Consider the following 25217-nt stretch of genomic DNA (forward strand, 5'->3'; position numbering starts at 1 on the left):
CTCTCCTGAGTCGTTCCAGCTCCCCGGACCCCCGGAAGCCGCCATCTATTTCAAAATGTAACCCGCCTTCTTTTGAAAACGAGGGTTAACGCCCGTCACAACATCCCACACAATTTTATCAGGGGATTTCTCGCGAGAGGATCCCGCGTCAACGTCAGCCGGCTCCGCCTCCTTTGGCAGAGACAGCACAATCTCGCGAGAGGCGGCCCTCTTTTGCTTTTCCAAATTAAGGTAGCGATGTAACAGGAGAGTGTATTTTTTAATCTTTTCGTCAGGGGCTAAATTTTTCTGCTCTAAAACTACTCTCATTTGCTCGTCCAAGTCGCCCTCTGCCCTGTCTCTGATGTCACCGCCGCCCCCTCCGGCGTCGTGAAGCCGGTTAAGCTGTTGCTGGGAGACCAGATACATTTTTCTGGAGGCCATCTAGCGGCTGCCCGTGAAACCGCTTAGCGAGGGGTCTGTATCAGGCCGCTCACCAACTGACCCAGGGTCGGTAGCGCGACCGTGAGCAGCGGAAACAGAAACCCACCTTTTTGAATAAGCGCTCTCTTTTTTGCTAAAGCGGTGCGTTTATCGGCCAGGATTCGGAGGCTGCGTCGCTGTTGCTTCAGCTTGTTGTACTGATTGCTGGACAGCGCGATGTTGCCTTTGAGGAGGTTAAACGCTAGCTCGCAGATGGTTTTAACGCGCTATTGGCGCGCGGCGCTGCCTCGGTGGGCTGGAAACCAGTACTTTCAGGAGCGGTAAATTTCGCCTGATACGTTCAGACATGACGTTTTCTTGAGGGTAGATAGACACAGGCGCGCTCGTGTGGCAGCACACCCGTCCTCAGCCTGAACTCGTCTGGGCAGCCGGCCGTCAGGTCAACCAGTAAATACCCGTGCGGCTGCCTGGTGGCGTCTTCAAAAATTTCCATAAAATACGCCTTCTGCCCTGGAAATATCTGCTGAGCCAGCATCGCCGTTTGCAGTTTATCGCGGGGATTTTTAAATAAAATAATGTGCGTGCTGTTTAGACTCAGCGTTCGCCCGTGTTTACCCTTTTGAAAAACATTTTGAGTTAAAAACATGACGGACATGTTTCGATTATGTCTGTATTGGGTAAAGATTTTAACCACTTCAGGGTACTCCAGAGCTTGAAACAACACATCGTCCAAAATGATTAAATGACTCTGCCCTCGCGGAAACAGCGTCTCGTCGTCGAAGAATCAGGCAGTCCTTCCTAAATTTTATTCCTTTATTCATCCTCCGCAATTCGTCATACATGGGTTGAAAAGACATATATATCCACACAATGTTATCAGGCACATTATCGGTTACATGTTTACAATTCTCCAAAAAACTTTTCACAAAAAACGTTTTACCAGCGCCACTAGGGCCCGCTATAAGGCAGGAGAACGGGGCTTTCAGGCCCGGGACAAATCCCTCTTCCACCTCCTGCATGGCCCTAATAGCCAAAAGGGTCGCTGGACCCTCCGGGAAGCAGTCGGCGCTTGTCAAACACCACTCTGAATTTCTTGTCGACCGAGACGTTTTTTAAGTCAAAGCTCTTTTTGTCGCGACAATGTTGTATTGAGGAGCCGTCAGGATCCCGCTCTCGCTCGTTTCAATATAGTTCTCCACCAGGTTTTTAACAGAGTCAAAATTTATGCTCTTACAACACTCTGTCGTCTGTGTGATGCCCTTGACTTTAACCGTCACTCTGCCTCCTTGCGTCTGATACCCGTAGCTTTTAGGTCCTGCGGAGACAAATTCTTTAATAGAGTCAGACTTTAGCTCATCCGTCAAATCACCCAGGTAATTACCCAGCGGGAGCTCGGCTTCGCCGGGTTTTGAAGAGTAGATTACGCTATTGGTGTCATAATACAGAACGCGCCTCTCAAGCCGCTCCAGGCAGCTGTACAATTTCAGCCGGGTGTAACAAGTGGTCAAAGCCACGACAAATACGTTGTCTGACCGATTGGGACGAGCTACGACCCGCTCGCTGCTGCAGTGTTGAATCAACGCCACCCTGTCATTTAGAAAAGTAAAATACTTTACCTCCCTTTCTCCTGAAAACAGCAGCCTGAAAAAATATTCGGGCCTTTCCACTATTTCCGTCTGAACCAAATTACAGCTCTGACTCAGCTTCCCCCAAAAACTGTTTAGGCATAATTTTGCTACTTGTCTTTTAGCCGGGTTTAACACAATATTTGCCGGATCCAGGACGATCCCCTGATTTTTGGCATAGTCATCGATGTATTTTTGCCTGCTCTCCGCATCCGTAGCATCCCCAGGATAAACACTGGCTTCCTGCTTCCCCTTGAGAAAGGTTGAGATGTATTCTTTAAAGAGAGGTACTCTGCTCTTTGAAATGCCACACTTCTATGACCTCCATACTCTGTATCCGTTCTCCAGCGCTTTCAGAATCTCGGGGAAAGGCCAGACTCCTTTCAGAGCGCGCTCCGCGTTGCTGTGGTCACAGGGGCCGTCCTGACGGTCCTGGACGGTCCCAGAGGATAAGGACACGTGTAGTTGACGTAAGGATACAGGGATGTAAAATCAAGGTATCTCACGACCTCATCTTCTCCCGCAGAGTATCTCAACGTCACGGGGCATGTGCACCCCCCGTACAGAGCATCGTGTGGGGCTAGAGGCTCAGGGGCCTTGTAGGCTTGTAGGAACGCTTTCACACCCTGGTGCGACTTTTTCAGCAGATCCCAGTTGTGCTCCTTCATGGTAATCACACGGAGTCCGTACTCTGACCTCAACTCTGTCAATCTCTCCTGCGTCTCAACGTGCATTCTTTAAAAAGTTTTCCCCGTTAAAGCGAGAACGCGGCTACCTGTGAAACACTCCAAGCAGCCGTGGTAGAAGCAGCCCAGAAATTCATACACGACCTTCACCCCGCCTGACTCACAATAGCCGTCCACCCGCAAGCGTCCAAAGCTCCATTCACCTCCGTTTGGAGCGTGCTAGATAAACACTCCGTCTCTGAACATCACCCATTCTAACCACTGCACACAGGCGTTTGAGAAGCGCTTGCAGCTATACTTGTAGTCGTACGGACAGGGAATGGCAAGAGTGTTTTCTTTAAGAAAACATGTTCTGAAAACAAACATACACGCAGAGGCGATGGTTGCTCGCTTGAAGGGGTCTAGAGCCATCTCGTTCACAAAACACTCTCTAAATGCAAAGCACGCTTTCATGAGAATCTCTGTGTCATTTTGGCAGTAGCGCTTTGCCTCCGCTTTAAAATTAAACGTCCCGCCGGAAACTAGGGTGTACCACGCCATGAATTCCGTTTTCGCGTTTCTTTGGAGTCATTTGCTGACAACCATAATATTCAGGAGCTGGGTATGGGCCGACATAAATCAGATTCTCCTTAGAGCTGAACTTGTGAGGGAAGTGACCCTTTTCAGCATCCTCAAAGCCCAGAGCTTTTGGCAGGGAGGCCAGAGGGAAAGGTAGAAAGCTCATGGAATCTATAAATTTGAGATTATAATGAGGCTTTGTGAACAATACCAGTTTAGACCCCTGCATTACAACGTGAGGGCTAATCCCCAGCGACACCATGGCGCTCAAAAGAATATGCCCGTCAAAACCTTTCGAATTGTGAGCCAAAAATACTGAATCTTTGTACTTTTTAGCCCTGTAGCGCCTGAGAAGCTTTACGGCGCAGTCGGGCCCGTAACACGGGCAGCTATTATTGCTCCTCATCACGCAGACGTAAAAGGGCACGTGCGTGCCATTCTCAACAGGATACGTCTCAAAGTCATAAAACAATCGCTCGGTCGCCCATGCATATTTGACCCCGCCACAGATGCAGCATTTAACGTCCGGGCATTCGTGCGGCTTTGATATTTTAATCAGTAAGACGTAATACAAGAGCCCGCAGCGGTGACATTTCTTGTGCATGTCACAAATGCTCGCGTGCTTCTGAGCCACAGGGCGCCACACCTTCTCCCTGTGTTTTGCAAGACAAAAGGCCGAAGCACACCAACAGTTGCAATATTCACACACTACGCCCCCACCAGCTGCTGTACGCGTGGCCGCGCAGGCGGCATCAAGACACACGTTAAAACGCCCCTCGCATTTATGATTCAGCAACCCATCATAACCGGTGTTGCAATGACTGCACAAGTATTTTTTTCCTATGAAAGCACAGGCGTTCTTTAGACCGTAATAATGATTCTTGAAAAGAAACATGTATAAAGGGTTACCAGACCGCTGCTTTGCAGTGTGAAACGTGTTGAGGCGCTTCAAATCTGTTCTGTAAAAGATTACAATCCGACACTGAACAAGCTCTTCAAACTTCTCCATGTTCGTGAAACACTCCAGCGTCTGCGCTGTTAAACCTGCCCGTTGCTGAAGATCGCTCCCCCTCCTTTCAGCCTCGGCGTCTGTGATTCCTGGATAGAGCAGATGCGCCAGGTTGATGGCAAAACAGAGCTCATTATTCCGATTGTTGACAATGTACATGAACCTCTGCTTCTTTTGAACAATTTCGCAGTCTAGGGTCTTTGCCAACAGCCTTTTACCACCCCCTCGGGGGTTGCACACCACCTGAATCACCAGCTCCAAGCTGCCGTCCGTCAACACTTCCATATTGGACTGAACAGCGCCGTCCAGCAAGTCCTGAAATTGGGAAAAATCCACGCCGTCCGCGACTGACACAACAGCGGCCGCTTGTGATTACAGCATGTCCCCCCTGAGCTCGAGCTGGATAACGTCGCCTTGTTGAGTCTGATTTAAAGCCTGCTGCACCATCTCGGCAACATTCCCCATAACAGTCCCGGAGAAGTGTCCGTAATCAACCTCGTCCGCCTGCCCGATATTAAGCAATAGTCTTATTTCAAAGTTATTGAAACTGTTTCTGGTTACAATCCTGGTTTCATCAGAGGGCCCGCTTCCCCTCTGCGCCGCGCGTTGGGGGCCGTCGGGGGGTGCTTCCAGGTTGCCGTCTCTGCTCGGAGGAGCTCCTTCCATAGCATCGTCATTGTCTCCGCACTCGGGTGCGCCCTCCTCTGACGGGAGTTCATTATTTCTCTGGCTGGAATTTTGCAGTCTTTCAATGAAGCGGTTTACAGACTGTTCTAATCGATCAAAATCAGAAACATACTCATCACCCCAACTAGGAAAGTCATACTCTCCGGGGTCCGGTGACACCTCCAGAAGCGCGTCGTCTGATACTGCGTGAATAAAAAGGAGAGTTTATTTCAACAGAACCAGCGGAATAAAAACGATATAATCATGCTTCACAATATCCGTACTCACCGTCGAGACTGTGATCGGTCCGTGGCGCCTGATGGATCTCAGCGTCTTTTTTTTTTTAGAAAAAATATGTTGATCGGCTCATATTATGTAATAACTGACCGACGAATCTAAGGGCCTCTCCGGTCGGGAAGGCGTTGAATGCTTGTTGAGCCGCCTGGCGCCTATACTGCAGTTGGAATTCTTGGCTCTGGCAACGCTGTAGCGCAAGGCGATCTGCCATAAAAAGAAAACTGTTACAAAGCGTTCTAAAGTCTAATAATAGTTGATTTTGCAAAAGAGGTCATACCTACGGAGTCAAGCGCTCTCTGGCAGACGAGCCCCGCGGGCGGCGTGAGATGCAGGAGCTGACGCGGACGAAATTTGTTGGCATATTTTCAGGAGAATCAAAGAAATGAGAGTCGCCGGAGCTTTACCTCGAATCATACCGCTGCTTCAACTTCCAACAAAGATCTAGCGTGAAGGCCTGGGTTCGGGTTGTTTCTGACACTTCAACTCCGCCTATATTTATACCAGGTTTCTCCATAAAAGTCACCCAGAAACTGATCAAATGGTTTTACAACACCCCGACCCCCCTCCTGCTCAGGCCCTCTCCACCTTTATACTGTCTTGTCAAGGAGGATTCCTCAGGATAATCCTGCGATGTTAAAACAGTAATTCGTATCATCGTCATCATATTATGTTATAGATTAGCCTATATACGCTCTAAATACTACTAGAAAGTGTGTGACTCTTGAATGACCCCTGGGGACACCCTCACACCTCTTGTTTCGCATAACAAATCAACTACCGTTAAACATTCTCCCCGCGCCTGGTGGAATCGCCTTATTGCACCAGGGGGGGAAGATGTTTACATTCTCACTCGTGCGTCGGGGGTGCCATGCTATCAGAAGGGATAGGACACCGAGTTTCAAAGACGTGATGCATTAGCTTTATGACTTTAGGGGTTGTGGGATCAGATAGGGTAAAAAGCAGACGCGGACCATAAATAATCGGACGGTCAAAAACAACATTAAATGTCGACGCTTAATGTGCAACAGAACCTTAAGGGGGGTGAGAGTTTGTTTGTTGAGTTGAGTTGAATGATTTTTTCCCCCCTATTACAGCGTGTGCGTGTGTGTGTGTGTGTGTGTGTGTGTGTGTGTGTGTGTGTGTGTGTGTGCCAAAAATGCCGTATGACTGCAGACCGAGAGGACTCCTCTGACCAACAACGCAGAGGACTATCAACGATGCAAGGGTATATGCTTTGCAAGTTGCAGATGTTGTTGTTGTACACCAGCAGCACACTAATATTACTTGACGCATAAATCCAGACGGGGGAAGGAGGACTGTAGAAGGATACCAGGCCACCGCAGGCCTGTGAACTCAAATACACACGCAGAGGAATGCGAGACCCCAGTGATACAGAGAGCACAGCCTAAAGGAGGATACACAGAAAGCACCGGTGGCTCACATATATAATATATCTGCATACATAACAGAACAGGTACACTTTGACTTTCGGGGTTAAAGATCATGTGCACTCTGACACTCGGGGTTAAAGATCAAGCGCACTCTGACACTCAGGGTTAAAGATCAAGTGCACTCTGACACTCGGGATTAAAGATCAAGTGACCTTTGACATGGCAAGTTCACGGGTGAAAAGATCAAGTGACCTTTGACCTAGAGCTGTCAAAACCAGAGTTGATGGAAAGTGGGCTATATAATCTCTTATATGAAAGCGGGCAGAACAACGTCCATGCGTGTGTCACCGCTGAAAGGGGCTGGTGAACCTCTTGGGAACATGGCTGTAGCTCTGCAATGACTTTATGTGGTACAGGTGAAATGGAAAATAATGAAAGAAACGGAAATATAAAACAGAAACGCTTTTAAGCGTTTTCTGTTTAAATTTTTTATTGCACATTTGTTAAAACTAGATGGGTGTACTGTCTTTTTTCCTAATTCTTAGTGACGTTACAGTGCAAACCGTATGGGATTTTTTTTTGTAAATAAAAATAATGTTTTCCCTGTTCAAACCTGGGGAATAAAAACGATTCTGATTCTGAAAGCGACTTCATAGGAACACATTTCATATGGTACAGGTGAAATTAACAACCCAACGCAGCCGAGGCTGTAGCAGGCAGAGAAACGCAGATCTTTGTCCTGCGTGTTGATGCGTGTTTCCCCTTCCCCCCAGTGTTCCTACTCTGGGACGTGGATGGCCCCGCCCACTTTCATTCACCAGACGGACATGAAAGAGGGAATAACGAAATAAACAGCTGGTTAACTTTGTAAGAACACGGCTGAAGTACTGCAATGACTGTATGTGGTACAGGTGAAATGAGTAATAACGAAATAAACGTAATATAAAACAGAAACGCTTTCAAGCATTTTCTGTTCAACCAAACTTGATGGGTGTACTGTTATCTTTTCTGTAATTTTTAGCATTTGCATGTTGTATGTGAATAACGAAATTAACAAAATCTACGTTTGAAAAAACTTTGAAGCGTTCCGTGTCTACATGAAAGCGGGCAGAACAACGTCCGTCTATGACTCACTGCTGAAAGCGGCTGGTGAAACATGGCTGTAGCTCTGCAGTGACTTATTATGTGGTACAGGTGAAAGGGGAAATAACGAAATAAACGGAATATAAAACCGAAACGCTTTCAAGCGTTTTTTGGTTTATAATATATTTTTAATTGCACATATGTTAAAACTAGATGGGTGAGCGGTGTACTGTCGTCTTTTCTGTAATTTTTGGAAAAGTTACAGTGCAATAATGTGTTAACTTTATTTATTTATTTTTGTAAATAAGCAAAGCAGCAAAACTGTCTTATTGTATTGTTGATGTTTTTATTGCTTCCTTCGGTGAGACTGCAACAATGATACTCGTCCTTTCACGTTGTAAATCCAAGCACATAGCGGTGGAACATTGTAGCAGTGGATGTCACTCATAGACTCATAGGAAAATGAGTAGGAACTGCTGCTGCCTGCTCTACCTCGCAGGCAGCAGCAGTCAGCGAGCCCATGCGTCGCACCCCACAGAGTGCGTCAGTGATGGCCCTCTTTACGTAACAAAAGCGGCTCTTGGCAGGGTGCCAGCTGGAGCGTACCGGACAAATGAAAACCCAGCTGTGAGTAGGGGTATATGTAAAGGTGTACGTCCTTTAGTAGTTCTAGTGTTAAACTATTTTTCCTTTGGCCTGAAAAGCTCCAAAACAATGTTTTAGTGTTTCTGCATTGGTTTGTAACATTACAGCTTATAATGGTCGTGTCAAGGTTTAAACTAATGTTTTTATGGCCTTAGAAGCTCCAAAATGATATTTTGGTGTTTCTGCATTGGTTTCTAACATTACAGCTTATAAGAGTAATGTTTTGATGCCAAGCTATTGTAAGAGAGCTCAATACCCCCTAAAAGCACAGTTGCAAATGCCGTGGTTTAAACTAGTGTTTTTATGGCCTCAAAAGCTCCAAAACGATGTTTTAGTGTTTCTGCATTGGTTTCTAACATTACAGCTTATAATAGTAATGTTCTGATGCCAAACTACTGTAAGACAGCTAGCTCAATATACCCTACAAGCACAGTTGCAAGTGCCATGGTTTAAACTAGTGTTTTTATTGGCTTAAAAGCTCCAAAACGATGTTTTAGTGTTTCTGCATTGGTTTCTTACATTACAGCTTATAATGGTCGTGCCGTGGTTTAAACTAGTGTTCTTATGGCCTTAAAAGCTCCAAAACAATGTTTTAGTGTTTCTGCATTGGTTTCTAACATTAAAGCTTATAATAGTCATGTTCTGATGCCATGCCAAGCTACTGTAAGACAGCTCAATACACCCTAAAAGCACAGTTGCACGTGCCGTGGTTTAAACTAGTTTTTTATGGCCTGAAAAGCTACGAAACAATGTTTTAGTGTTTCTGCATTGGTTTCTAACATTACAGCTTATAATGGTCGTGTTGTGGTTTAAACTAATGTTTTTATGGCCTTAGAAGCTCCAAAATGATATTTTGGTGTTTCTGCATTGGTTTCTAACATTACAGCTTATAAGAGTAATGTTTTGATGCCCAGCTATTGTAAGAGAGCTCAATACACCCTAAAAGCACAGTTGCAAATGCCGTGGTTTAAACTAGTGTTTTTATGGCCTCAAAAGCTCCAAAACGATGTTTCAGTGTTTCTGCATTGGTTTCTAACATTACAGCTTATAAAAGTAATGTTCTGATGCCAAACTACTGTAAGACAGCTCAATATACCCTACAAGCACAGTTGCAAGTGCCATGGTTTAAACTAGTGTTTTTATTGCCTTAAGAGCTCCAAAACGATGTTTTAGTGTTTCTGCATTGGTTTCTTACATTACAGCTTATAATAGTAATGTTCTGATGCCAAGCTACGGTAAGACAGCTCAATACACCCTAAAAGCATAGTTGCACGTGCCATGGTTTAAACTAGTGTTTTTATGGCCTTAAAAGCTCCAAAACAACGTTTTAATGTTTCTGCATTGGTTTCTAACATTACAGCTTATATTGGTCTTGCCGTGGTTTAAACTAGTGTTCATATGGCCTTAAAAGCTCCAAAACGATGTTTTAGTGTTTCTGCATTGGTTTCTTACATTACAGCTTATAATACTCATGTTCTGATGCCAAGCTACTGTAAGACAGCTCAATACACCCTAAAAGCACAGTTGCAAGTGCTGTGGTTTAAACTAGTGTTTTTATGGCCTGAAAAGCTCCAAAACGTTATTTTAGTGTTTCTGCATTGGTTTCTAACATTACAGCTTATAATGGTCGTGCCGTGGTTTAAACTAGTGTTCTTATGGCCTTCAAAGCTCCAAAACAATGTTTTAGTGTTTCTGCATTGGTTTTTAACATTAAAGCTTATAATAGTCATGTTCTGATGCCATGCCAAGCTACTGTAAGACAGCTCAATACACCGTAAAAGCACAGTTGCACGTGCCGTGGTTTAAACTAGTTTTTTTATGGCCTGAAAAGCTACGAAACAATGTTTTAGTGTTTCTGCATTGGTTTCTAACATTACAGCTTATAATGGTCGTGCCATGGCTTAAACTAGTGTTTTTATGGCCTTAGAAGCTCCAAAACGATGTTTTAGTGTTTCTGCATTTGTTTCTAACATTACAGCTTATAATGGTCGTGTCATGGCTTAAACTAGTGTTTTTATGGCCTTAGAAGCTCCAAAACGATGTTTTAGTGTTTCTGCATTGGTTTCTAACATTACAGCTTATAATGGTCGTGCCATGGCTTAAACTAGTGTTTTTATGGCCGTAGAAGCTCCAAAACGAGGTTTTAGTGTTTCTGCATTGGTTTCTAACATTACAGCTTATAATAGTAATGGTCTGATGCCAAGCTATTGTAAGGCAGCTCAATACATCCTAAAAGCACAGTTGCAGTTGCCGTGGTTTAAACTAGTGTTTTTTATGGCCTGAAACGCTCCAAAACGATGTTTTAGTGTTTTTGCATAAGTTTCGAACATTACAGCTTATAATGGTCATGTTCTGATGCCAAGCTACTGTAAGACACCTCAATACACCCTAAAAGCACAGTTGCAAGTTGCGTGGTTTAAACTAGTTTTCTTATGGCCTTAAAAGCTCCAAAACAATGTTTTAGTGTTTCTGCATTGGTTTCTACCATTACAGCCTATAATGGTCATTTTCCGATGCCAAGCCACTGTAAGACAGCTCAATACACCCTAAAAGCATAGTTGCACGTGCCGTGGTTTAAACTAGTTTTATTATGGCCTGAAAAGTTCCAAAACAATGTTTTTGTGTTTCTGCATTGGTTTCTAATATTACAGCTTATATTGGTTGTGTTCTGATGCCACACTACTGTAAGAGAGACTAATACACCCTAAAATCACATTTGCAAGTGCCGTGGTCTAAACTAGTGTTCTTGTGACCTGAAAAGCTCTAAAACGATGTTTTAGTGTTTCTGCATTGGTTTTTAACATTACAGCTTATATTGTTCATGTTCTGATGCCAGGCTTCTTTAAAACAGCTTACTGTTTAATGGTCATGTTCTGATGCCAAGCTGCTGTCAGACATCATAAAAGCACAGTTGCAGTTGCCATGGTTTAAACTAGTGTTTTTTGGCCTGAAATGCTCCGAAACGATGCTTTAGGTTTTCTGCGTTGGTTTCTAACATTACACCTTACTGTATAATGGTCATGTTCTGATACCAAGCTGCTGTAAGACTGCCTAAAAGCACAGTTGCAGTTGCTGTGGTTTAAACTAGTGTTTTTATGGCCTGAAAAGCTCCCAAACGATGCATTAGCATATCTGCTTTGGTTTCTAACATTACAGGTTATAATAGTATTGTTCTGATGCCAAGCTACGGTAAGACAGCTCAATACACCCTAAAAGCATAGTTGCACGTGGCATGGTTTAAACTAGTGTTTTTATGGCCTTAAAAGCTCCAAAACAACGTTTTAATGTTTCTGCATTGGTTTCTAACATTACAGCTTATATTGGTCTTGCCGTGGTTTAAACTAGTGTTCATATGGCCTTAAAAGCTCCAAAACGATGTTTTAGTGTTTCTGCATTGGTTTCTTACATTACAGCTTATAATACTCATGTTCTGATGCCAAGCTACTGTAAGACAGCTCAATACACCCTAAAAGCACAGTTGCAAGTGCTGTGGTTTAAACTAGTGTTCTTATGGCCTGAAAAGCTCCAAAACGTTATTTTAGTGTTTCTGCATTGGTTTCTAACATTACAGCTTATAATGGTCGTGCCGTGGTTTAAACTAGTGTTCTTATGGCCTTAAAAGCTCCAAAACAATGTTTTAGTGTTTCTGCATTGGTTTCTAACATTAAAGCTTATAATAGTCATGTTCTGATGCCAGGCTACTTTAAAACAGCTCAGTACACCCTAAGAGCACAGTTGCAAGTGCCGTGGTTTTTTTAGTGTTTCTGCATTGGTTTTTTAACATTACAGCCTATAATGGTTTTGCCGTGGTTTAAACTAGTGTTTTCATGGCCTAAAAAGCTCCAAAACTATGTTTTAGTGTTTCTGCATTGGTTTCTAACATTACAGGTTATAATGGTCATGTTCTGATGCCAGGCTTCTTTAAAACCGCTTATTGTATAATGGTCATGTTCTGATGCCAAGCTGCTGTAAGACAGCCTAAAAGCACAGATGCAGTTGCCGTGGTTTAAACTAGTGTTTTTATGGCCTGAAACGCTCCGAAACGATGCTTTAATGTTTCTGCATTGGTTTCTACCATTGCAGCTTATAAAGGTCGTGTCGTACTTCAAACTAGTGTTTTTCAGGCCTGATAAGCTCCAAAACAATGTTTTAGTGTTTCTGCATTGGTTTCTAACATTAAAGCTTATAATAGTAATGTTCTGATGCCATGCCAAGCTACTGTAAGACAGCTCAATACACCCTAAAAGCACAGTTGCAAGTGCTGTGGTTTAAACTAGTGTTCTTATGACCTGAAAAGCTCCAAAACGATATTTTACTGTTTCTGCATTGGTTTCTAACGTTACAGCTTATAATGGTCGTGCCGTGGTTTAAACTAGTGTTCTTATGTCCTTAAAAGCTCCAAAACAATGTTTTAGTGTTTCTGCATTGGTTTCTAACATTAAAGCTTATAATAGTCATGTTCTGATGCCATGCCAAGCTACTGTAAGACAGCTCAATACACCCTAAAAGCACAGTTGCACGTGCCGTGGTTTGAACTAGTTTTTTTATGGCCTGAAAAGCTACGAAACAATGTTTTAGTGTTTCTGCATTGGTTTCTAACTTTACAGCTTATAATGGTCGTGCCATGGCTTAAACTAGTGTTTTTATGGCCTTAGAAGCTCCAAAACGATGTTTTAGTGTTTCTGCATTTGTTTCTAACATTACAGCTTTTAATATTTGTGCCGTGGTTTAAACTAGTGTTCTTGTGGCCTGAAAAGCTCCAAAACGAGGTTTTAGTGTTCCTGCATTGGTTTCTAACATTACAGCTTATAATATTCGTGCCTAGTTTAAACTAGTATTCTTGTGGCCTGAAAAGCTCCAAAACGAGGTTTTAGTGTTCCTGCATTGGTTTCTAACATTACGGCTTATAATGGTCGTGCCGGGGTTTAAACTAGTGTTTTTTTATGGCCTAAAACGCTCCAAAACGATGTTTTAGTGTTTATGCATTGGTTTCTAACATTACAGCTTATAATAGTAATGGTCTGATGCCAAGCTATTGTAAGACAGCTCAATACATCCTAAAAGCACAGTTGCAGTTGCCGTGGTTTAAACTAGTGTTTTTATGGCCTGATAATCTCCGAAACGATGTTTTAGTGTTTCTGCATTGGTTTCTTACATTACAGCTTATAATAGTAATGTTCTGATGCCAAGCTACGGTAAGACAGCTCAATACACCCTAAAAGCATAGTTGCACGTGCCATGGTTTAAACTAGTGTTTTTATGGCCTTAAAAGCTCCAAAACAACGTTTTAATGTTTCTGCATTGGTTTCTAACATTACAGCTTATATTGGTCTTGCCGTGGTTTAAACTAGTGTTCATATGGCCTTAAAAGCTCCAAAACGATATTTTAGTGTTTCTGCATTGGTTTCTTACATTACAGCTTATAATACTCATGTTCTGATGCCAAGCTACTGTAAGACAGCTCAATACACCCTAAAAGCACAGTTGCAAGTGCTGTGGTTTAAACTAGTGTTCTTATGGCCTGAAAAGCTCCAAAACGATATTTTAGTGTTTCTGCATTGGTTTCTAACATTACAGCTTATAATGGTCGTGCCGTGGTTTAAACTAGTGTTCTTATGGCCTTAAAAGCTCCAAAGCAATGTTTTAGTGTTTCTGCATTGGTTTCTAACATTAAAGCTTATAATAGTCATGTTCTGATGCCATGCCAAGCTACTGTAAGACAGCTCAATACACCCTAAAAGCACAGTTGCACGTGCCGTGGTTTAAACTAGTTTTTTTTATGGCCTGAAAAGCTCCAAAACTATGTTTTAGTGTTTCTGCATTGGTTTCTAACATTACAGGTTATAATGGTCATGTTCTGATGCCAGGCTTCTTTAAAACCGCTTATTGTATAATGGTCATGTTCTGATGCCAAGCTGCTGTAAGACAGCCTAAAAGCACAGATGCAGTTGCCGTGGTTTAAACTAGTGTTTTTATGGCCTGAAACGCTCCGAAACGATGCTTTAATGTTTCTGCATTGGTTTCTACCATTGCAGCTTATAAAGGTCGTGTCGTACTTCAAACTAGTGTTTTTCAGGCCTGATAAGCTCCAAAACAATGTTTTAGTGTTTCTGCATTGGTTTCTAACATTAAAGCTTATAATAGTAATGTTCTGATGCCATGCCAAGCTACTGTAAGACAGCTCAATACACCCTAAAAGCACAGTTGCAAGTGCTGTGGTTTAAACTAGTGTTCTTATGACCTGAAAAGCTCCAAAACGATATTTTACTGTTTCTGCATTGGTTTCTAACGTTACAGCTTATAATGGTCGTGCCGTGGTTTAAACTAGTGTTCTTATGTCCTTAAAAGCTCCAAAACAATGTTTTAGTGTTTCTGCATTGGTTTCTAACATTAAAGCTTATAATAGTCATGTTCTGATGCCATGCCAAGCTACTGTAAGACAGCTCAATACACCCTAAAAGCACAGTTGCACGTGCCGTGGTTTGAACTAGTTTTTTTATGGCCTGAAAAGCTACGAAACAATGTTTTAGTGTTTCTGCATTGGTTTCTAACTTTACAGCTTATAATGGTCGTGCCATGGCTTAAACTAGTGTTTTTATGGCCTTAGAAGCTCCAAAACGATGTTTTAGTGTTTCTGCATTTGTTTCTAACATTACAGCTTTTAATATTTGTGCCGTGGTTTAAACTAGTGTTCTTGTGGCCTGAAAAGCTCCAAAACGAGGTTTTAGTGTTCCTGCATTGGTTTCTAACATTACAGCTTATAATATTCGTGCCGTGGTTTAAACTAGTATTCTTGTGGCCTGAAAAGCTCCAAAACGAGGTTTTAGTGTTCCTGCATTGGTTTCTAACATTACGGCTTATAATGGTCGTGCCGGGGTTTAAACTAGTGTTTTTTTATGGCCTAAAACGCTCCAAAACGATGTTTTAGTGTTTATGCATTGGTTTCTAACATTACAGCTTATAATAGTAATGGTCTGATGCCAAGCTATTGTAAGACAGCTCAATACATCCTAAAAGCACAGTTGCAGTTGTCGTGGTTTAAACTAGTGTTTTTATGGCCTGATAATCTCCGAAACGATGTTTTAGTGTTTCTGCATTGGTTTCTTACATTACAGCTTATAATAGTAATGTTCTGATGCCAAGCTACGGTAAGACAGCTCAATACACCCTAAAAGCATAGTTGCACGTGCCATGGTTTAAACTAGTGTTTTTATGGCCTTAAAAGCTCCAAAACAACGTTTTAATGTTTCTGCATTGGTTTCTAACATTACAGCTTATATTGGTCTTGCCGTGGTTTAAACTAGTGTTCATATGGCCTTAAAAGCTCCAAAACGATATTTTAGTGTTTCTGCATTGGTTTCTTACATTACAGCTTATAATACTCATGTTCTGATGCCAAGCTACTGTAAGACAGCTCAATACACCCTAAAAGCACAGTTGCAAGTGCTGTGGTTTAAACTAGTGTTCTTATGGCCTGAAAAGCTCCAAAACGATATTTTAGTGTTTCTGCATTGGTTTCTAACATTACAGCTTATAATGGTCGTGCCGTGGTTTAAACTAGTGTTCTTATGGCCTTAAAAGCTCCAAAGCAATGTTTTAGTGTTTCTGCATTGGTTTCTAACATTAAAGCTTAAAATAGTCATGTTCTGATGCCATGCCAAGCTACTGTAAGACAGCTCAATACACCCTAAAAGCACAGTTGCACGTGCCGTGGTTTAAACTAGTTTTTTTTATGGCCTGAAAAGCAACGAAACAATGTTTTAGTGTTTCTGCATTGGTTTCTAACATTACAGCTTATAATGGTCGTGCCATGGCTTAAACTAGTGTTTTTATGGCCTTAGAAGCTCCAAAACGATGTTTTAGTGTTTCTGCATTTGTTTCTAACATTACAGCTTATAATGGTCGTGCCATGGCTTAAACTAGTGTTTTTATGGCCTTAGAAGCTCCAAAACGATGTTTTAGTGTTTCTGCATTGGTTTCTAACATTACAGCTTATAATGGTCGTGCCATGGCTTAAACTAGTGTTTTTATGGCCTTAGAAGCTCCAAAACGAGGTTTTAGTGTTTCTGCATTGGTTTCTAACATTACAGCTTATAATAGTAATGGTCTGATGCCAAGCTATTGTAAGGCAGCTCAATACATCCTAAAAGCACAGTTGCAGTTGCCGTGGTTTAAACTAGTGTTTTTTATGGCCTGAAACGCTCCAAAACGATGTTTTAGTGTTTTTGCATAAGTTTCGAACATTACAGCTTATAATGGTCATGTTCTGATGCCAAGCTACTGTAAGACACCTCAATACACTCTAAAAGCACAGTTGCAAGTGGCGTGGTTTAAACTAGTTTTCTTATGGCCTTAAAAGCTCCAAAACAATGTTTTAGTGTTTCTGCATTGGTTTCTACCATTACAGCCTATAATGGTCATTTTCCGATGCCAAGCCACTGTAAGACAGCTCAATACACCCTAAAAGCATAGTTGCACGTGCCGTGGTTTTAAACTAGTTTTATTATGGCCTGAAAAGTTCCAAAACAATGTTTTTGTGTTTCTGCATTGGTTTCTAATATTACAGCTTATATTGGTTGTGTTCTGATGCCACGCTACTGTAAGAGAGACTAATACACCCTAAAATCACATTTGCAAGTGCCGTGGTCTAAACTAGTGTTCTTGTGGCCTGAAAAGCTCTAAAACGATGTTTTAGTGTTTCTGCATTGGTTTCTAACATTGCAGCTTATAATGTTCATGTTCTGATGCCAGGCTTCTTTAAAACAGCTTACTGTTTAATGGTCATGTTCTGATGCCAAGCTGCTGTCAGACATCCTAAAAGCACAGTTGCAGTTGCCATGGTTTAAACTAGTGTTTTTTGGCCTGAAATGCTCCAAAACGATGCTTTAGGTTTTCTGCGTTGGTTTCTAACATTACACCTTACTGTATAATGGTCATGTTCTGATACCAAGCTGCTGTAAGACAGCCTAAAAGCACAGTTGCAGTTGCCGTGGTTTAAACTAGTGTTTTTATGGCCTGAAAAGCTCCCAAACGATGCATTAGCATATCTGCTTTGGTTTCTAACATTACAGGTTATAATGGTCATGTTCTGATGCCAGGCTACTTTAAAATAGCTCAGTACACCCTAAGAGCACAGTTGCAAGTGCCGTGGTTTTTTTAGTGTTTCTGCATTGGTTTTTTAACATTACAGCCTATAATGGTTTTGCCGTGGTTTAAACTAGTGTTTTCATGGCCTAAAAAGCTCCAAAACTATGTTTTAGTGTTTCTGCATTGGTTTCTAACATTACAGGTTATAATGGTCATGTTCTGATGCCAGGCTTCTTTAAAACCGCTTATTGTATAATGGTCATGTTCTGATGCCAAGCTGCTGTAAGACAGCCTAAAAGCACAGTTGCAGTTGCCGTGGTTTAAACTAGTGTTTTTATGGCCTGAGACGCTCCGAAACGATGCTTTAATGTTTCTGCATTGGTTTCTACCATTGCAGCTTATAAAGGTCGTGTCGTACTTCAAACTAGTGTTTTTCAGGCCTGATAAGCTCCAAAACAATGTTTTAGTGTTTCTGCATTGGTTTCTAACATTAAAGCTTATAATAGTAATGTTCTGATGCCATGCCAAGCTACTGTAAGACAGCTCAATACACCCTAAAAGCACAGTTGCAAGTGCTGTGGTTTAAACTAGTGTTTTTATGGCCTTAGAAGCTCCAAAACGAGGTTTTAGTGTTTCTGCATTGGTTTCTAACATTACAGCTTATAATAGTAATGGTCTGATGCCAAGCTATTGTAAGGCAGCTCAATACATCCTAAAAGCACAGTTGCAGTTGCCGTGGTTTAAACTAGTGTTTTTTATGGCCTGAAACGCTCCAAAACGATGTTTTAGTGTTTTTGCATAAGTTTCGAACATTACAGCTTATAATGGTCATGTTCTGATGCCAAGCTACTGTAAGACACCTCAATACACTCTAAAAGCACAGTTGCAAGTGGCGTGGTTTAAACTAGTTTTCTTATGGCCTTAAAAGCTCCAAAACAATGTTTTAGTGTTTCTGCATTGGTTTCTACCATTACAGCCTATAATGGTCATTTTCCGATGCCAAGCCACTGTAAGACAGCTCAATACACCCTAAAAGCATAGTTGCACGTGCCGTGGTTTTAAACTAGTTTTATTATGGCCTGAAAAGTTCCAAAACAATGTTTTTGTGTTTCTGCATTGGTTTCTAATATTACAGCTTATATTGGTTGTGTTCTGATGCCACGCTACTGTAAGAGAGACTAATACACCCTAAAATCACATTTGCAAGTGCCGTGGTCTAAACTAGTGTTCTTGTGGCCTGAAAAGCTCTAAAACGATGTTTTAGTGTTTCTGCATTGGTTTCTAACATTGCAGCTTATAATGTTCATGTTCTGATGCCAGGCTTCTTTAAAACAGCTTACTGTTTAATGGTCATGTTCTGATGCCAAGCTGCTGTCAGACATCCTAAAAGCACAGTTGCAGTTGCCATGGTTTAAACTAGTGTTTTTTGGCCTGAAATGCTCCAAAACGATTGCTTTAGGTTTTCTGCGTTGGTTTCTAACATTACACCTTACTGTATAATGGTCATGTTCTGATACCAAGCTGCTGTAAGACAGCCTAAAAGCACAGTTGCAGTTGCCGTGGTTTAAACTAGTGTTTTTATGGCCTGAAAAGCTCCCAAACGATGCATTAGCATATCTGCTATGGTTTCTAACATTACAGGTTATAATGGTCATGTTCTGATGCCAGGCTACTTTAAAATAGCTCAGTACACCCTAAGAGCACAGTTGCAAGTGCCGTGGTTTTTTTAGTGTTTCTGCATTGGTTTTTTAACATTACAGCCTATAATGGTTTTGCCGTGGTTTAAACTAGTGTTTTCATGGCCTAAAAAGCTCCAAAACTATGTTTTAGTGTTTCTGCATTGGTTTCTAACATTACAGGTTATAATGGTCATGTTCTGATGCCAGGCTTCTTTAAAACCGCTTATTGTATAATGGTCATGTTCTGATGCCAAGCTGCTGTAAGACAGCCTAAAAGCACAGTTGCAGTTGCCGTGGTTTAAACTAGTGTTTTTATGGCCTGAGACGCTCCGAAACGATGCTTTAATGTTTCTGCATTGGTTTCTACCATTGCAGCTTATAAAGGTCGTGTCGTACTTCAAACTAGTGTTTTTCAGGCCTGATAAGCTCCAAAACAATGTTTTAGTGTTTCTGCATTGGTTTCTAACATTAAAGCTTATAATAGTAATGTTCTGATGCCATGCCAAGCTACTGTAAGACAGCTCAATACACCCTAAAAGCACAGTTGCAAGTGCTGTGGTTTAAACTAGTGTTTTTATGGCCTTAGAAGCTCCAAAACGAGGTTTTAGTGTTTCTGCATTGGTTTCTAACATTACAGCTTATAATAGTAATGGTCTGATGCCAAGCTATTGTAAGGCAGCTCAATACATCCTAAAAGCACAGTTGCAGTTGCCGTGGTTTTAAACTAGTGTTTTTTATGGCCTGAAACGCTCCAAAACGATGTTTTAGTGTTTTTTGCATAAGTTTCGAACATTACAGCTTATAATGGTCATGTTCTGATGCCAAGCTACTGTAAGACACCTCAATACACTCTAAAAGCACAGTTGCAAGTGGCGTGGTTTAAACTAGTTTTCTTATGGCCTTAAAAGCTCCAAAACAATGTTTTAGTGTTTCTGCATTGGTTTCTACCATTACAGCCTATAATGGTCATTTTCCGATGCCAAGCCACTGTAAGACAGCTCAATACACCCTAAAAGCATAGTTGCACGTGCCGTGGTTTTAAACTAGTTTTATTATGGCCTGAAAAGTTCCAAAACAATGTTTTTGTGTTTCTGCATTGGTTTCTAATATTACAGCTTACATTGGTTGTGTTCTGATGCCACGCTACTGTAAGAGAGACTAATACACCCTAAAATCACATTTGCAAGTGCCGTGGTCTAAACTAGTGTTCTTGTGGCCTGAAAAGCTCTAAAACGATGTTTTTAGTGTTTCTGCATTGGTTTCTAACATTGCAGCTTATAATGTTCATGTTCTGATGCCAGGCTTCTTAAAACAGCTTACTGTTTAATGGTCATGTTCTGATGCCAAGCTGCTGTCAGACATCCTAAAAGCACAGTTGCAGTTGCCATGGTTTTAAACTAGTGTTTTTTGGCCTGAAATGCTCCAAAACGATGCTTTAGGTTTTCTGCGTTGGTTTCTAACATTACACCTTACTGTATAATGGTCATGTTCTGATACCAAGCTGCTGTAAGACAGCCTAAAAGCACAGTTGCAGTTGCCGTGGTTTAAACTAGTGTTTTTATGGCCTGAAAAGCTCCCAAACGATGCATTAGCATATCTGCTTTGGTTTCTAACATTACAGGTTATAATGGTCATGTTCTGATGCCAGGCTACTTTAAAATAGCTCAGTACACCCTAAGAGCACAGTTGCAAGTGCCGTGGTTTTTTTAGTGTTTCTGCATTGGTTTTTTAACATTACAGCCTATAATGGTTTTGCCGTGGTTTAAACTAGTGTTTTCATGGCCTAAAAAGCTCCAAAACTATGTTTTAGTGTTTCTGCATTGGTTTCTAACATTACAGGTTATAATGGTCATGTTCTGATGCCAGGCTTCTTTAAAACCGCTTATTGTATAATGGTCATGTTCTGATGCCAAGCTGCTGTAAGACAGCCTAAGAGCACAGTTGCAGTTGCCGTGGTTTAAACTAGTGTTTTTATGGCCTGAGACGCTCCGAAACGATGCTTTAATGTTTCTGCATTGGTTTCTACCATTGCAGCTTATAAAGGTCGTGTCGTACTTCAAACTAGTGTTTTTCAGGCCTGATAAGCTCCAAAACAATGTTTTAGTGTTTCTGCATTGGTTTCTAACATTAAAGCTTATAATAGTAATGTTCTGATGCCATGCCAAGCTACTGTAAGACAGCTCAATACACCCTAAAAGCACAGTTGCAAGTGCTGTGGTTTAAACTAGTGTTTTTATGGCCTTAAAAGCTCCAAAACAACGTTTTAATGTTTCTGCATTGGTTTCTAACATTACAGCTTATATTGGTCTTGCCGTGGTTTAAACTAGTGTTCATATGGCCTTAAAAGCTCCAAAACGATATTTTAGTGTTTCTGCATTGGTTTCTTACATTACAGCTTATAATACTCATGTTCTGATGCCAAGCTACTGTAAGACAGCTCAATACACCCTAAAAGCACAGTTGCAAGTGCTGTGGTTTAAACTAGTGTTCTTATGGCCTGAAAAGCTCCAGAACAATGTTTTAGTGTTTCTGCATTGGTTTCTACTATTACAGCTTATAATGGTCATGTTCTGATGCCAGACTTCTTTAAAACAGCTTACTGTATAATGGTCATGTTCTGATGCCAAGCTGCTGTAAGACAGCTCAATACACCCTAAAAGCACAGTTGCACGTGACGTCTTTTAAACTAGTTTTCTTATGGCCTGAAAAGCTCCAGAACAATGTTTTAGTGTTTCTGCATTGGTTTCTAACATTACTGCTTATAAGAGTAATGTTCTGATGCCAAGCTACTGTGAGAGAGCTCAGTACACCCTAAAAGCACAGTTGCAAGTGCCATGGTTTAAACTAGTGTTTTTTGGCCCGAAATGCTCCGAAACGATGCTTTAGGTTTTCTGCATTGGTTTCTAACATTACACCTTACTGTATAATAGTCATGTTCTGATGCCCACCTGCTGTAAGACAGCCTAAAAGCACAGTTGCAGTTGCCGTGGTTTAAACTAGTGTTTTTATGGCCTGAAAAGCTCCCAAACGATGTATTAGTGTTTCTGCTTTGGTTTCTAACATTGCAGGTTATAATGGCCATGTTCTGATGCCAGGCTACTTTAAAACAGCTCAGTACACCTTAAGAGCACAGTTGCAATTGCCATGTTCTTTTTAGTGTTTCTGCATGGTTTCTAACATTACAGCCTATAATGGTTTTGCCGTGGTTTAAACTAGTGTTTATGGCCTGAAAAGCTCCAAAACAATGTTTTAGTGTTTCTGCATTGGTTTCTAACATTACAGGTTATAATGGTCATGTTCTGATGCCAGGCTTCTTTAAAACAGCTTACTGAAGCTGTTTTAAAGAAGCCTGGCATCAGAATAATGGTCATGTTCTGATGCCAATCTGATGTAAGACAACCTAAAAGCACAGTTGCAGTTGCCGTGGTTTAAACTAGTGTTTTTATGGCCTGAAACGCTCCAAAACGATGTTTTAGTGTTTCTGCATTGGTTTTTACCATTACAGCTTATGATGGTCATGTTCTGATGCCAGGCTTCTTTAAAACAGCTTACTGTATAATGGTCATGTTCTGATGCCAAGCTGCTGTAAGACAGCTTAATACACCCTAAAAGCACAGTTGCACGTGACGTCTTTTAAACTAGTTTTCTTATGGCCTGAAAAGCTCCAAAACAATGTTTTAGTGTTTCTGCATTGGTTTCTAACATTACAGCTTATAAGAGTAATGTTCTGATGCCAAGCTACTGTAAGAGAGCTCAATACACCCTAAAAGCACAGTTGCAAGTGCCATGGTTTAAACTAGTGTTTTTATTGCCTGAAAAGCTCCAAACAAGGTTTTAGTGTTTCTGCATTGGTTTCTAACATTACAGCTTATAATGGTCGTGCCATGGCTTAAACTAGTGTTTTTATGGCCTTAGAAGCTCCAAAACGATGTTTTAGTGTTTCTGCATTTGTTTCTAACATTACAGCTGTTAATATTCGTTCCGTGGTTTAAACTAGTGTTTTTATTGCCTGAAAAGCTCCAAAACGAGGTTTTAGTGTTTCTGCATTGCAGTGTTTCTACATCACCATCTGATGTAAGACAGCTCAATACACCCTAAAAGCACAGTTGCACGTCACGTCTTTTAAACTAGTTTGCTTATGGCCTGAAAAGCTCCAGAACAATGTTTTAGTGTTTCTGCATTGGTTTCTAACATTACTGCTTATAAGAGTAATGTTCTGATGCCAAGCTACTGTGAGAGAGCTCAGTACACCCTAAAAGCACAGTTGCAAGTGCCATGGTTTAAACTAGTGTTTTTATTGCCTGAAAAGCTCCAAAACGAGGTTTTAGTGTTTCTGCATTGGTTTCTAACATTACAGCTTATGACGGTCGTGTCGTAATTTAAACTAGTGTTTTTATGGCCTTTGAAGCTCCAAAGCAATGTTTTAGGTTTTCTGCTTTGGTTTCCAACATTACAGCTTATATTAGCCGTGCCGTGGTTTCAACTAGTGTTCTTATGGTATTAAAAGCTCCAAAACAATGTTTTAGTGTTTTTGCATTGGTTTCTAACATTACAACCTATAATGGTCATGTTCTGATGCCAAGCTAATGTAACACAGCTCAATACACCGTACAAGCTTAGTTGCAAGTGCCGTGGTTTAAACTAGTGTTCTTATGGCCTGTAAAGCTCCAAAACGATGTTTTAGTGTTCCTGCATTGGTTTCTAACATTACAGCCTATAATAGTCATGTTCTGATGCCATGCCAAGCCACTGTAAGAGAGACTAATACACCCTAAAATCACATTTGCAAGTGCCGTGGTCTAAACTAGTGTTCTTGTGGCCTGAAAAGCTCTAAAACGATGTTTTAGCGTTTCTGCATTGGTTTCTAATATTACAGCTTATATTGGTTATGTTCTGATGCCAAGCTACTGTAAGAGAGATTAATACACCCTAAAATCACATTTGCAAGTGCCGTGGTCTAAACTAGTGTTCTTGTGGCCTGAAAAGCTTCAAAACAATGTTTTAGTGTTTCTGCATTGGTTTCTAACATTGCAGCTTATTATGTTCATGTTCTGATGCCAGGCTTCTTTAAAACAGCTTACTGTTTAATGGTCATGTTCTGTTGCCAAGCTGCTGTCAGACAGCCTAAAAGCACAGTTGCGGTTGCCATGGTTTAAACTAGTGTTTTTTGGCCCGAAATGCTCCGAAACGATGCTTTAGGTTTTCTGCATTGGTTTCTAACATTACACCTTACTGTATAATAGTCATGTTCTGATGCCCACCTGCTGTAAGACAGCCTAAAAGCACAGTTGCAGTTGCCATGGTTTAAACTAGTGTTTTTATGGCCTGAAAAGCTCCCAAACGATGTATTAGTGTTTCTGCTTTGGTTTCTAACATTACAGGTTATAATGGCCATGTTCTGATGCCAGGCTACTTTAAAACAGCTCAGTACACCCTAAGAGCACAGTTGCAATTGCCATGTTCTTTTTAGTGTTTCTGCATTGGTTTCTAACATTACAGCCTATAATGGTCTTGCCGTGGTTTAAACTAGTGTTTATGGCCTGAAAAGCTCCAAAACGATGTTTTAGTGTTTCTGCATTGGTTTCTAACATTACAGGTTATATTGGTCATGTTCTGATGCCAGGCTTCTTTAAAACAGCTTACTGAAGCTGTTTTAAAGAAGCCTGGCATCAGAATAATGGTCATGTTCTGATGCCAATCTGATGTAAGACAACCTAAAAGCACAGTTGCAGTTGCCGTGGTTTAAACTAGTGTTTTTATGGCCTGATAAGCTCCGAAACGATGTTTTAGTGTTTCTTTATTGGTTTCCAAGATTATGGCTTATAATGGTCGTCCCGGGGTTTAAACTAGTGTTTTTTTTATGGCCTAAAACGCTCCAAAACGATGTTTTAGTTTTTATGCATTGGTTTCTAACATTACAGCTTATGACGGTCGTGTCGTAATTTAAACTAGTGTTTTTATGGCCTTTGAAGCTCCAAAGCAATGTTTTAGGTTTTCTGCTTTGGTTTCCAACATTACAGCTTATATTAGCCGTGCCGTGGTTTAAACTAGTGTTCCTATGGTATTAA

At 41.2% G+C, this 25217-nt stretch overlaps 1 protein-coding gene across 1 annotated transcript; it reads right to left on the reverse strand.

Moving 5' to 3' along the window:
* Window positions 1-1222: 1222 nt before the first annotated feature.
* Window positions 1223-17310, reverse strand: LOC114864876 (uncharacterized). The gene is made up of 2 exons (XM_029165874.3): window positions 5256-17310; window positions 1223-5170 (listed from the first exon to the last, which is right to left on the reverse strand). The coding sequence occupies exon 2, from the start codon at window positions 4584-4586 to the stop codon at window positions 3237-3239; it is 1350 nt and encodes a 449-aa protein (XP_029021707.1). The 5' UTR covers window positions 4587-5170; window positions 5256-17310; the 3' UTR covers window positions 1223-3236.
* Between the last annotated feature and the right edge of the window lie 7907 nt (window positions 17311-25217).

This window comes from Betta splendens, chromosome 10 (genome assembly GCF_900634795.4).
Source record: "Betta splendens chromosome 10, fBetSpl5.4, whole genome shotgun sequence".
Lineage (NCBI taxonomy): Eukaryota > Metazoa > Chordata > Actinopteri > Anabantiformes > Osphronemidae > Betta > Betta splendens.

Bases quoted from the DNA above. Each gene is read 5' to 3' on its own strand.
- LOC114864876 (XM_029165874.3), bottom strand. From the start codon at position 4,586: ATGGAAGTGTTGACGGACGGCAGCTTGGAGCTGGTGATTCAGGTGGTG.